The 14,198-nt window shown below is 40.5% G+C and overlaps 1 protein-coding gene across 1 annotated transcript in view; it reads right to left on the bottom strand.

The window, feature by feature from the left end:
• Positions 1 to 1,970: 1,970 nt before the first annotated feature.
• CDH4 (cadherin 4) overlaps positions 1,971 to 14,198 on the bottom strand; it is a 536,732-nt gene continuing 524,504 nt past the window's right edge. The window contains exon 15 of the mRNA XM_058176710.1: positions 1,971 to 6,220. Within this exon, the coding sequence (XP_058032693.1) occupies positions 6,014 to 6,220 (207 nt within the window). The 3' untranslated portion in view covers positions 1,971 to 6,013. The remainder of the gene's footprint in view (positions 6,221 to 14,198) is intronic.

Genomic DNA, 14,198 nt, shown 5'->3' with positions numbered 1-14,198 from the left:
GGCATGGCACTTTATGGACACATAGACCTAGTCTCTCTCCCCCCACCCCCTGCAACTTTTCCATCAATATAATTTAAGCTAAAGTCATTAACCTGGTTATCACTTTGTATGGGTTACCTCTACACTGTATGAACCTCTTACTCCTATATAGCACATTTGCGTAGATGTGAATTTTAGGCTGTAATGAGGATAAGCAAGTTTGGGTCTTCAAATTATATATATATATATATATATATATATATATATATATATATATATATATATATATATATATATGTGTGTGTGTGTGTGTGTGTGTGTGTGTGTGTGTGTGTGTGTGTGTGTGTGTTTTCTGAGGTTTTATGGTGTTCAGATAGGTCTTTGGTTATTCGGGTTTTCTCCCGTGTAAAATTGGAAGTGCCTTGGTGATGTTTCGACGAAATCCCAATCGTCATCTTCAGGCTAGGTGTTTACAGCTTCGTGCTTCGTGCTTCTAGGAGAAAACATTTCTCCTAGAAGCACGAAGCTGTAAACACCTAGCCTGAAGATGACGAATGGGATTTCGTCGAAACGTCGCCAAGACACCTCCAATTTTACGTGGGAGAAAACCCGAATAACCAAGGACATATATATGTGTGTGTGTGTGTGTGTGTGTGTGTGTGTGTGTGTGTGTGTTCGTGTGTACAGACACACACATACATGGGCTATGATTTGCAGGCGAAGGCTTTTCCTATTAGATGCTCATCTGCTGAAGATACAGCTGGCCATCTGTCTTGGGACGTTCCGTATGCAAATTTTAGTTCAGACCTTTTAGTTCTGCAAACATGCTGTTGCAAAAAATGTAGAGGACAAAAGAAGCAGAAGAAGCAGTAGAAGCAGAAGCAGAAAAAGAAGCAATAGAAGCAGAAGCAGAAGAAGCAGTAGCAGAAGCAGAAGAAGCAGAAGCAGAAGAAGAAGAAGAAGAAGAAGAAGCAGAAGCAGAAGCAGAAGCAGAAGCAGAAGCAGAAGCAGAAGCAGAAGAAGAAGAAGAAGAAGAAGAAGAAGAAGAAGACTTATCAGATTATCCATCTCTATTAATATCAAAACTGGGAAATTTGCAAGTCCAGCAGAAGTAACCCTTCCTTCCCTTGGGCGCCACATCTTTTTCACTGCTGGCTACAATAGCTCTCAATAGAAGAGAATATTTGTTGTTCAGGGTTGAATTGTGGGGTCCTTGGTGGTCTCTGAGCTTGGTTGTTTTCTTGCAGACGTTTCATTACCCAATTAGGGACCATCATCAGCACACTGATGACATTACCTAGTTGGGTAATGAAACGTTTGCAAGAAAACAACCAAGCTCAGAGAACATCAAAGACACCACACGGTAGCTCTCAAGATCATGATTTACCAAACTGGGAAAAATTAAAAGAAGAGTCAATTGCAAAAGCTCGGATTTCAGAGGTTGATGGATGGGAAGTCCAAAGTCTTCATGTGAACAGTAGGCTCCTGTTGGTTTTACTGCCATGTTGCTATACTAACCACACTTGGGATTGCAAAAGGAGTTTGCGATCAGACAAGGAATAATGGATGGAAACTGAACAAGGAGAGATTCAACCTGGAAATTAGGAGGAATTTTCTGACAGTGAGAACAATCAACCAGTGGAATAGAAGTTGCCTTCAGAAGTTGTGGCAGCTTCATCGCTTGAGACTTTCAAGAAGAGATTGGACTGCCATTTGTCAGAAATGGTGTAGGGTCTCCTGCTTGGGTGGAGGGGTTGGACTAGATGACCTACAAGGTCCCTTCCAACTCTGTTAACCTGTAATTATTTCTGGGCAGAGTGCAAAATCCTGGATGCACCTCGAGTTCGTGGCTAGTCCATCGAGTAACACAATCACAACCTTGGTGCATTAAAACATAACAGATAGGCAGACTTTTCCCTCCAGAATACTTTTTTTTTTTTTAAAACCACATTCCATTATTAGACACGACACATTTCAAATGCGCGTAAATTTACAGAAATTGCATTTTATAGAAAATATGATACAATGAAATATAAAATGCACAAGGAGCATTTTCAAAGTCTCCAGACAAAGGAGCTTGCATTCTAGTACGATCTCTTTAACAACCTTTTGAAATATTTATTTGCACTCATTCCTTCCCCCACCTCAGTGACAAACGAGAATCTTTTTTTTTTAATATTGACAAGAAAAGTGTGTGTTGGGGGAACACTGGTCAGCCCCATTTCCCCCCCATGGATCATCAAAACAATTCCTCCAAAATTGTGCCCTCTCTTGGATTTGAAGGAAATAATAGCAAATCCAACCTTCGTGGCTTCCTCTTCCATCTGCAGCGGGCCTTTTTTTTGTCCATTATCCATTAGGTTAATCCAAGATTTGATAGCACAATTAAGTGGCTCGATCTCCATTAAATGTGGTTTTTTACATTACACATCCATGCAATCTAAATAATTGTACAAACATTAGACATAAACCACGTTAAGTCCAAATCGTTAAAGGGGAGGAAAAAAAAATCACATTTTTGAGAGAGAGAGGAAAAAAAACCCTGCAGAATTGTTATTATTTTTGTTTTTGTTTTGTTTTGTAAATACAGACCCTACATACAAACTAGGTAGCATGCTACCTTTGATAATAGTGAGGTTCTATCAGAATGCAGCAAATAAGTCTGGCTTAATCACACATTTAAGCACATTAATCACAAGGTCCCCAGTGATATACCTGCCTTTTCTAATCCCATAATAGCCTTTGATCACAGATAGAAATACCATTCATCAGGAAGTGCCATCATTAATTGGTAGGTTTGGCTCATAATATTCAAGATATACCCATGGGATAGTAAATGAATCTCTAGCCATTTTTTTAGAAAAAAAGAAACCATTTTTTTAAAAAAATGAAGATGTTGGCCCTATAATGTTTATATAGAGAGAAAACTTGTACATGTTCTAAAAAATAAAGTTAACTATTATAACTAGTGACTTCTCAAGGTTTCATCACTACTTGAGTTCTACGTGAAATGCCGTTTAATGTGATCATTTGTGGGCGAGGGAATTTATGGCAAACATGCTTCTGACTCTCCTTATTTTTAGTTCAGAAAATAAAAAACACTCTTCCAAAAATGGAACATTTCTTTCTACAGAAGAAAATGAGTGTGGGGCGGGGGGGAATTATCCAAGCGGATGGTTCTTAAAATATGAACTCGGTATTTCTAACTAAGCTCAATTCTTTGCTGGAGGAAAATAAATCTTTTCTCCATTTGCATCCAGTAAGGTGGTATGAGACTGACGGTACAACTCGAAATGCTTGTACAAAAAACTTTCCCAACATTTTCCTTAGGAAACCTTTACCTGACAAAGCCAAAGCTTACACCTACAATTAGCCACACACAAAATAGGTGAACGATCACTGAACTAGGCCTCAAAATCTACCTGAGGTTGCATATTAAATATTTCTGAGGAACCATCTGTTTTTCTGAATTATAATCACTTATACTTTTATTTATTTTCTAGCTCCTTTCCTGGCTCTGGGGCAAGGCAATCTATGAAGAGACGGAACGTTATTATTTGTCTTAGGCCTACTTCGCCGATTAGTTTTCGATGGTTCGAATGGTTTCTAGAATGTGATTTCTCCCGTTGCTTTTATATCAGAAATCATCTGTTTAGATCTGATTCGATCTGATGTTTGCCATAGTCTGGAAACGTTACTTTAACTGTGTTGCATTCAGGAACAACATTCATTGCATGAGAAAAGTCTATTGGATGCAATTTTATTACATATGCAAAAAATAATTAATTTTGAACAGGGATTGAGCTGACTTTCCAAGTAAGTTAATAGATTGTTTGAAATGGTCATGATTTGATAAGTAGCAATGGACAATTCAAAAAGTGAAGATTCCCGCAGAATATTGTGATACTCACAACTTAAGTCAAACAACTATAAACACCAGCATTTCTAACTTGAACCTGACTTATATACCTCACTTTGGGAAGTAGGGACAATTTGAAACAAGTATCAAATAATAATAATTTTTTTTACAATGAAATAACCCATTAAGAAATGGTCAGATGAATCTAGCTGTTCAATTAGTCTTTATATGCTATTGATTTGAATGTGCTTTTCTGTTGAAATCATTTGTTTTTCCTTCCTAGCATCAGAAAAATTTACTCTGATAAATGTGTTCTGCTGTGTAATAGTAAGGAAATTCACATATTGACTCAGGCTAGAGTCCTATCTGGTCTGATTTATTGCCAAAAAAAAAAAAAAAATCTAAAGAAGAAAAAAAATCCTTCCAAGCATAAATATTATCAACACCAGTAAGATAATGTTCTTTGTTAAGTTCCCCCCCCACTATGGATGCAATGGCATTCAAAGTATTTTAAAGACTATTGGTACCACAAGATAGTCCTTAGCATTGTTTTATTCTCCTCCATTCATTTTATAATTCTTCAAAATAAGGCAGCTCATATTTTTGGCTGAATTCTCTGGCTTTCAGCCATCCATTAATATAATAAGGGAGCTAGATTTTTGTTTGTTTGTTTGTGCTTAGCCTTGCTCATTTTTTGTGGTGCAATAGGAAGGTGATTTTTATGGCCAAAAAAACTAAAACAAGTCTACAAAACCGATGCTCTGTGTTAACACAATCTAGGAGGAAAAACACCCACACTATAACATACAGAGAGCCGTAGGTGGCCAAAATAAATTGTGCTGCCTTCCTTTGCATTTTAATCTCTTAACCACCAAGCTCGTTCACCTGAAATCATGTCTTCCAGATGTTTAAGGTTCTGTACACCCAATAATTCCACCGGATTCCCACATCCTATTCGTTGCGACAAACATCGATTAGAAATATATAACTATGTACCATGGACTCAGCAGAAGGAACAAGTCTTTTTTGTTTGTTTGTTTTTTGTTTTCTCAAAGAAAGAATGGAAAGGAAATTGAAAAGAAGGACAAAAGTTACACACAAGCGACCTTTGGTCTTCGGATCATTTACTGTAGGGTTTAGGTAAGAGCGTCACCTTGTATTCTGTCAAGGTTTTCCAATGCTATAATTCTATGCAGCTACAGCAACATGTGGCCAAGTCACAAGAGAAAACCCAATTCAATATTTTGCATCAGTTAAACAATGAATGATATATACAACAGGGTTGACTGAGTTCGCCATTTTTGAGGCCAAAAAGATCTCCGTTTTAAATTTGGTTTCTTCTCTTGCACACTAACATCACGTTTCTTTTGTTGTCCCCCACCCACAAACAATTCTTCTGGGTTTTTTGTTTTGTTTTGTTTTTAGAATAAAACCCCATTATTCCGAGTGTTTTGTTTTGTTAATTCCTTAATTCCTTTCCCAGCTAGAACTGGCTTAGGGTTACAGTGTGTGGTGTCCAAGACCCGGTGGAAACGTAAATTGTTTGTTTCTTTCTGAACACTCCTGAGATTGAGGGAATCTGATACATGTACCAAAAGGCACTTTCAAATATATATATCTATATATATATTTTAAAAACAGTGCTTCTGTTCTAAGAAATTCAAGTTAAGACAGAGTGCCTGTCACTCCCTTTAGTCATAAAGTGGTTAAAACAAGCAAGTTCCCTGCTGACACATGAGGGTGGGGGAAACAATTAAAATAATAATTAAAAAAAGGCAGCAGAGACACGTGTTCATGCTAGACAGCTCAATGTTCTTAAAAAAAAAAGGAAGAAAAAGAAGAGAGAAAGGGGGAAAGAAAGAAACAACAGCAAAAGAAAAGCTCTAAGTCACCACTAAAAAGAATACAGTCGGCCGAAAGTATTAATTAAAAAAAGCTGCCTCTTTTGAACAGGTCTTGATTCCTCTTCTGCTTTCTCTCTCTCTCTCTCTCTCTTTTTTTGTTTTTTTTGTTTTTATTTAATTTGTTTTTTTTTTGTTTTACTCCTTTCTTCTTCTTTCATCCACCTTGGGTTGCTTTCTCTCTCTCTCTCTCTCTCTCTCTCTCTCTCCATCCGCTTCTTTCTAAATGCTATAGCTTTCCTCTTTTTGCAAAACAAGAAAAGTGAGGTCATTTTTAATCATCCTCGCCACCCCCATACATGTCCGCCAGTTTCTTGAACCTTGGTCCCCAGTCATTAAGGTAGTCGTAATCTTGGTCTCCGGAGCTTGAGGAGTTAAGTGAGCTTACCGACCCTGCTGTTGAACCGCTTCCTTCATAGTCAAAGACGAGAAGGGAGTCGTAGGGAGGGGCTGTCGGGTCATTATCGGCTGCTCTCAGACCCTGGAACATTAAAGAAGATGGTGGTGTTAAAAAAGTTACCTTGGATTGAGGCAAGAGCCATAGCAATAGCAATAGCACTTAGACTTATATACTGCTTCATAGTGCTTTTACAGCCCTCTCTAAGCAGTTTACAGAATCAGTCTATTGCAGAGGCGGGTTTCAGCAGGTTTTGTCCAGTTCTGGAGAACTGGTAGCGGAATTTTTTTTTTATTGAAAAAGTTTTACAAAATTTCTCCCCCCTTTCCCCCCTCCCCCCTTTCCCCCCTCCCTCCTCCCTTCACAAACTCCCCTCCCCCCCCGACTTCCCAGAACAAACACAAGGTATAGTAAAAATAAAACAAACATATACTAAAAAATTTTCCTTCCTAACTAAATTATAATCCTACAATTCTCATCAATTCCTAACCTCCCCCAAAACAATCAAAAATAATACATCCTAATCATTCAAAGGCAGTCTGATAACTCTTAGTCTGATATCTGTTTTGAATATAGTAAATCCATTTTTTCCATTCACTTAAATATCTTTCTTGAGTTTTGTCTTTCCAAAAGGCTGAGATTTTTGCCATCTCAGCCAAATTGGCAACTTTCAATATCAATTCTCCTATTGTAGGTACTTCTTTTTTGAGTATATAATATATATAACAACAGAGTTGGAAGGGACCTTGGAGGCCTTCTAGTCCAACCCCCTGCCCAGGCAGGAAACCCTACACCATCTCAGTCAGATGGTTATCCAACATTTTCTTAAAAATTTCCAGTGTTGGAGCATTCACAACTTCTGCAGGCAAGTCGTTCCACTTATTAATTGTGCTAACTGTCAGGAAATTTCTCCTTAGTTCTAAGTTGCTTCTTTCTTTGATCAGTTTCCACCCATTGCTTCTTGTTCTACCCTCAGGTGCTTTGGAGAACAGCCCGACTCCCTCTTCTTTGTGGCAACCCCTGAGATATTGGAACACAGCTATCATGTCTCCCCTAGTCCTTCTTTTTATTAAACTAGACATACCCAGTTCCTGCAACCGTTCTTCATATGTTTTAGCCTCCAGTCCAATACTGTCCTATTAGTAATAGGACAGTATTGTTCCAATACTGTCCTATTAGTAATCTTGCCGCTGTTATTAAATTTAAAATGAACTTAGTCTCAATTATTGTACAGTCTGTGATAATTCCCAACAAAAAAACTTGCGGCAGGAACTTTTATCTTCTTTTTCAAAACATTTTGTAGAATCCACCAAATTCTTATCCCAAAAGCCTTAATTTTGAGTAGTTCGGAGATACCACCTTTGACTGGCCCCGCCCCCATCTATTCTCTGCCTCCCAAGTCCCAGCTGATAGGGAGGAAATGGGGATTTTGCAGTATCCTTCCCATGGAGTGGGGTGCCACATCCACCAAGCTACGTCCACCAAGCCACACCCATAGAACTAGTAGTAAAAAGTTTTGAAACCCACCACTGGTCTATTGCCCCCAACAATCTGGGTCCTCATTTTACCCACCTCGGAAGGATGGAAGGCTGAGTCAACCTTGAGCCTGGTGAGATTCGAACTGCTGAACTGCAGCTAGCAGTCAGCTGAAGTAACCTGCAGTGCTGCATTCTAACCATCTCGCCACCATGCAAGAACATCCTAACCTGGGTTGGATTGACCGGTGCTGCACAAATCTTGACTCCATGAACGCACAGAAGTTTTTCAAAACGTGAAAACAGGGGTTACGAACCTTCTCTTTTCTAGAGAAAAGAAGGACTAGGGTGGTGACATGATAGCAGTGTTCCAATATTTGAGGGGATGGCACAGAGAAGAGGGAGTCAACCTATTCTCCAAAGGCAAGACAAGAAACAATGGATGGATTGTTTCATTCCAATGGTTGAAAACTAATCAAGGAGAGAAGCAACCTGGAATTGAGGAGAAACTTCCTAACAGTGAGGACAATTAACCAGTGGAACAGAAGTTGCCTTCACAAGTTGTGGGTGCTTCATCACTGGAGGCTTTTTAGAAGAGACTGGATAGCTACTAGTCTGGAATGGTATAGAGTCTCCTGCTTGAGCAGGGGGTTGGACCAGAAGACCTTCAAGGTCCCTTCCAGCTCTATTATTCTGCAGTCTGTATTCTCCAGATTGGAGACCACAATATTAGCCCTTCTTCAGGGACTACAGAAGGGGCAGAAGTGAAGACCTTCAGACCATTTTTCAATGATTTTAAGCCTTTTTGAAGAATGTGTTTAGTTCACGAAATCCCTTGCTGTTCCTATTTCCGTTCTTAATTAACCATCTTTTGATTAACCTGAACAATTGTACAGCCCCCAATTTTTATTGTCAGATCCCTGGAGTCTTGAGAGCTGGATGAGATATGCACTTATGAAGGTGCATAAAACTGGAAATCTTTTTATTTTCCTGCAGAATTTGGGGGCAAGATCCTGGTGTCAACCCTGAAGCCATTTTGGAGCATCTTCAGGGCTGCCACAGCAAGGCTAGTTGGAGCTGTGAGAACGGGAAGGCGGGGGGGGGGGAATATAGATAGCTATATCTATATGAATATAGATGAAATTCTGGGAACCAAGGACATTCTCACCAGGTGCCGGGGAGGCGTGGACTGAAACCATCTGAAGTTGGGACTGTGACCTGATTGGACCATGTGACGGATGTGTGGACTGGAGGAAAGAACTTTGACTTTTAATTTGGGTGGGGAAAACCACGGGACCTTCAGACACAGGTTTTCACCAGATGTATCAATATGACACGCCTAATAAATCTGTACTTTGAGGAACACCTGGACCTCAGAGCTGTGGTGAAATCCAAATATTTTTACTACGGGTTCTGTGGGCGTGGCTTGGTGGCTGTGGTGTGGCTTGGTGGGCGTGGCTTGGTGGGCGTGACAGGGGAAGGATACTGCAAAATCCCCATTCCCTCCCCACTCCAGGGGGAAGGATATTGCAAAATCTCCATTCCCACACCACTCTGGGGCCAGCCAGAGGTGGTATTTGCCGGTTCTCCCAACTGCTCAAAATTTCTGCTATTGGTTCTCCGAACTGCTCAAAATGTCTGCTGCTGGTTCTCCAGAACCTGTCAGAACCGGCTGGATTTCACCCCTGCCTCAGAGGTTTGATTGCGTTGGGTCTGTTACTTGGAACCCTGACACTCAGATTGTTTTAAGGTCTGCCCTCAGGGCCATAAATTGTTCACTCTCTGGTTTATCTAGTACCCGTGGTCTTTGTAGTAGTGCAACTAGGCCTGCTGAGAGGTTCTTCACTTCTCTCAACACATTGCAAGTCCTTGACGTACGACCATGATTGAGCCCAATTTTGTTGTTGTTAATCAAGACAATTGTTAGGTGAGTTTTGCCCCATTTTTGGAACTTGTCTTGCCACAGTTTTTTAAGTGAATTATTACAAGTGTTAAGTTTGTAACATAGTCCTTAATTGAATCTGGGTGGTCGGAAGGTCTCAAATGGTCATCACATGATTCTGGGACACTACAACCATCATAAATATGAGCCAAGTTGCCAAGAGTCTGAATTTTGATCACGTGACCATGGGGATGCTGCAAAGATCCAAAGTGTGAAAAATGATCAAAAGTTCCGTTGTAACTTCGAACACTCACTAAAAATGGTTGTAAGTTGAGGACTACTTATATTGCTTCCATGGTTTGAGATAAAAGAAAGACCGATGACTGTTATTGTTGTCGACCCACAAGTTGTTAATGTGAGGACACCTACTGAACATAATTAGGCTTATTTCTAGCTAATCATACTAACAATCAAACCGCATTTTTCTGAAATTTCTATTCAATTAACTCTGCAGACTACATATACAATATTAGGCTTCTGCCTCTAAAATTGAAGCTTGCTTGATGAAGGGTGAGTTTGTATGATTTTGGGAACTTCTACAGCTTAGGGCCCGGGTACTTATGGGACCGCCTGCTGTTACCTTATGCCTCCCACCAACCCGTATGCTCACACAGAGAGGGCCTTCTCAGGGTGCCGTCTGCCAAGCAATGTCGGCTGGCGGCCCCCAGGGGAAGGGCCTTCTCTGTTGGAGCACCTACCCTCTGGAACGAACTTCCCCCTGGTTTGCGTCAATTACCTGACCTTCGGACCTTTCGCTGTGAATTGAAAACGCACTTGTTTATCCAAGCGGGACTGGCTTAATTTTTAAAACTTTTTGAATTTTAATAATTTTAATTGGGGTATTTTTATGAATTTTATGGGTCAAATTTGACGGTTTTAAATTTTCGGCCATTTATAGAATATGTTATTTTAATTTTGTTTTAATTAAATTAAATTAATTAATTTAATTAATTTTGTTTTAATTAATTGAGTCCTTTGGGAGATAGGGCGGTATATAAGTTTGAATAATAAATAATAAATAAATAATTTGTATATTGTACTGTTTTTTAATCTGGCTGTATACCGCCTTGAGTCCTTCGGGAGAAGGGCGGTATAAAAATCTAAATAATAAATCTAAATAATAAAATACTGACCTTTCTCTCTCATCTATTTTTAGATTAACAGGTGCAACAACTATTATAATGTATAAAGATAAAGGTAAAGGTTCCCTTGCACATATGTGCTACTTGTTCCTGACTCTAGGGGGTGGTGCTCATCTCCGTTTCAAAGCCGAAGAGCCAGCGCTGTCCAAAGACGTCTCCAGGGTTATGTGGCCAGCATGACTAAATGCCAAAGGTGCATGGAACGCTGTTACCTTCCCACCAAAGGTGGTCCCTATTTTTCTACTTGTGTTTAGCTCAAGGGCCGGTTTAGCTCACGCTGGTAAAAGCCTGTTATTAAGAACACAGTAGCCTGCAATTACTGCAGGTTCGAGCCCGGCCCAAGGTTGACTCAGCCTTCCATCCTTTATAAGGTAGGTAAAATGAGGACCCAGATTGTTGGGGGGGCAATAAGTTGACTTTGTAAAAAAAAAAATACAAATAGAATGAGACTATTGCCTTATACACTGTAAGCCGCCCTGACTCTTCGGAGAAGGGCGGGGTATAAATGTAAAAAAAAAAAAAAATTGTGGCTATACGTTGAGGACTACCTATGAGTAAGTACCATACTTTTTGGAGTATAAGATGCACCCCCCCCAAAGTGGGTGGAAATGTCTGTGCATCTTATACAGCGAGTTGCCAAAGCCCCGCCTACGCACCGGCCCCCATCCTTCAGCCTCTGCCTCCCAGCAGTTTACCTCCTTGCAGCAAACAGGAAACAGACTGGTCAGCTTCAGCACAGCCTGATTTAGCACGAGCAGCTGATTGGCGGTTGGATCTGCCTCCTGGAACACCGCCTATCAGCTGTTCCAGGCTGTGGGGATTGCTGCCACCCATCGGCACCATTGCCGCCTATCGCCACTGTCACCTATTGCCACCTTCGCGCATCCCATTTTCGACCTCTGTGCATCCTGTTTTTGGCCTCTGCATGCCCCATTTTCGGCCTCCGCATATCCCATTTTCGGCCCATTCCAGGTGGCAGGGCTAGGTGGTGGCAATCCCCACCACCTGGAACAGCCCGAAAATGGGATGCGCAGAGGCCAAACATGGGGTGCATGGAGATGGCGATAGGTGACAGTGGCGATGGGTGGCAGCGATCCCTGCAGCCTGGAACAGCTGATAGGAGGTATTCTGGGAGGCATATCCAACTGCCAATCAGCTGCTCATGCTAAATCAGGCTGTGCTGAAGCTGACCAGGCTGTTTGCTATTTGGTGCAACAAGGCAAATTGCTGGGAGACAGAGGCAGAATTTTTTTTCTTGTTTTCCTCCCCAAAAGCTAGATGTGTCTTATACTTCGAAGCGTCTTACAGTCCGAAAAATACGGTAAATAAATAAAATTAAGAGTTGCCTGCTTGCTTTGAACAGCCCTTACATCATTCTGAGCCAAGATACGGTGCAAACATTGCTCTCGTCTCACCAACCACCAATGTTCTTTATGAGTTTTCATACATGTGTTTGCATGAAAAAGATAGCGCTACCTGACGAGGATGATAGAAACGGAAAGGGAGAAGATGCATCAGGCTGAGTGTTTACCGAAGTGCGCAAAATGGTGTGTGGCGAAGAGAGAGCAGAGCAGAAGGAAGGTTTAATGACGAAAAACAGAGAAGCTGGAAAAGAAAAATTTTCCAGAGCAGGAAATAGATACAACAGCAAAATTAAATTGCTCTCACTTTTCTGTATCTGACTTATGAAATGGATCACATTTTCACCTCTGAGGAAATAACGCATCGATTGGTTTGCAAACACGCTGCCTTTCCTTTTCAATAGTAAAAGGATCAAGGAGACAAATTAAAGAGAAATATTAAATGCAGTTGCAAGAATAACAGAGGGAATTTGGGGCTTTTCTGCAGTGGCTTGAAAAAAAAAAGAAAAAAGAAAACAGGGAGTCATGGACATTTCTGTAACCAAGAATGTGATGTACAGTAGGGGCCAAAAGTGTGGAAACCTTTTGGGAAAAGTGTATTTTTGAGGTTTGATGACTAATAACACCACTTTGTTTTTGGAGTTTCAAGATAATCCTATTCCACTGCTGGAATGGCCTGGGAATAGCCCAGACCTTAACCCAATTGAAAATCTATGGAACTGACTAATGGTGGGATTCAAGTAATTTAACAACCGGTTCTCTGCTCTAATGATTTCTTCCAAAAACCAGTTTGCCAAACTGCTCAGAAAGTTAACAACCGGTTCTCCCGAAGTGATGTGAACTAGCTGAATCCCACCACTGGAGCCGACTAAAGAAACTTGTTAGTCGGAAGTGATAAAACCCAGTAAATAGAAGCAATCATTCAATCTTGGTTTCACATTATAACAGCTGCAGAACTAAAAGACTCGGTTCATTCCATGGGAAGACGTTGAAAGGTTGTAATTCATGCTAACGGTTACCCAACTAAGTTTTAACTGACATGGTGATAATTTTTGAATATCTCGTTTTTTCTATGGTGATCATTTTTGTATATCTCATTTTTTCTACATGTTTCACTTTTCTTCTTTATACTGTAACTGCCATTCTAATAGCAAATCCTTCATAAAAGTTATTGCATTACAATCTTGATTAAATTATCTTTCCATTGATACATAATTTTATGGTACTACTAAAAAAAGTGGTGTTATTAGCTAGTTTTAGAAAATACACTTTTCTCAAAAGGTTTCCACAATTTTGGCCACTACTGTAATGTGGACTTTGCCTATGCTATTGTGGCTTAGTGTTCATGGTGTTATTTTTATTATTGTTGTTGTGTTGTTTCTATATTTAAAGTATGATGATTTACCATAGGGAACAGAGACGGTTGATTGTACTAAAACCTTTCATTCAAATGTCCACATATTCTACCTTATATTTTTTATCGGAGCCCTATTCCTTCCTTTCCTGGCAACGTGTAACTTCCCTCTTTGTGACTATCTCTCAATCAATGACCATCCATGTGCAGAATGATACAGGTAGTCCTTGTCTTCCAGCTATTCGTTTATGTTGTGGTCCATCAGCAGCCTATAGAGCTGGCGACGGAATCAGACAGCAATAAGGCTGAGGTGAGGCCAGGGCCATCGGGAAGTGAGGTGTGGATTCCAGAGCCTCCAGAGACTGACAGTAGTGAGGCAGAGGAACAGGAGGAGCCTGTTCCTAATGCATGCATGAGAAGAGCTGCCAGAAGGCAAGAGCAGCTCAAGCAGAGAGGACAACTCGGGAGTAGGGCCAAGAGATGATTGGCTCCCTCCCATAAGGCTTAAAACAGTTTCAGGTTTGCCGGAAAACAACGTTGTAGCTGCGTCCTCTGCTTCATATACGTCTTTGTTTTGTGGCTTCTGAACATTTGCCAGGAAAGGCCTTTGGCAGTTTACCTAATTGGACTATGGTTTGTGAGCTAACTGAGGAATTTGTGTTGGGAAGCATTTGTTTTACTTTGAGTTGAACAATGCTGGGAATGAAGTAATTACCAGATGTTCGAATAATGTTTGTTTTTCCACGGACTGAGTTTATTACTACCTACTTGGGCCTGGGTCACAACAT

This window comes from Ahaetulla prasina, chromosome 3, assembly GCF_028640845.1.
Source record: "Ahaetulla prasina isolate Xishuangbanna chromosome 3, ASM2864084v1, whole genome shotgun sequence".
NCBI classification, from domain to species: domain Eukaryota; kingdom Metazoa; phylum Chordata; class Lepidosauria; order Squamata; family Colubridae; genus Ahaetulla; species Ahaetulla prasina.
The sequence above is the reverse complement of the archived record's forward strand: the minus strand, read 5'-3'. Positions and strand labels throughout refer to the sequence as shown.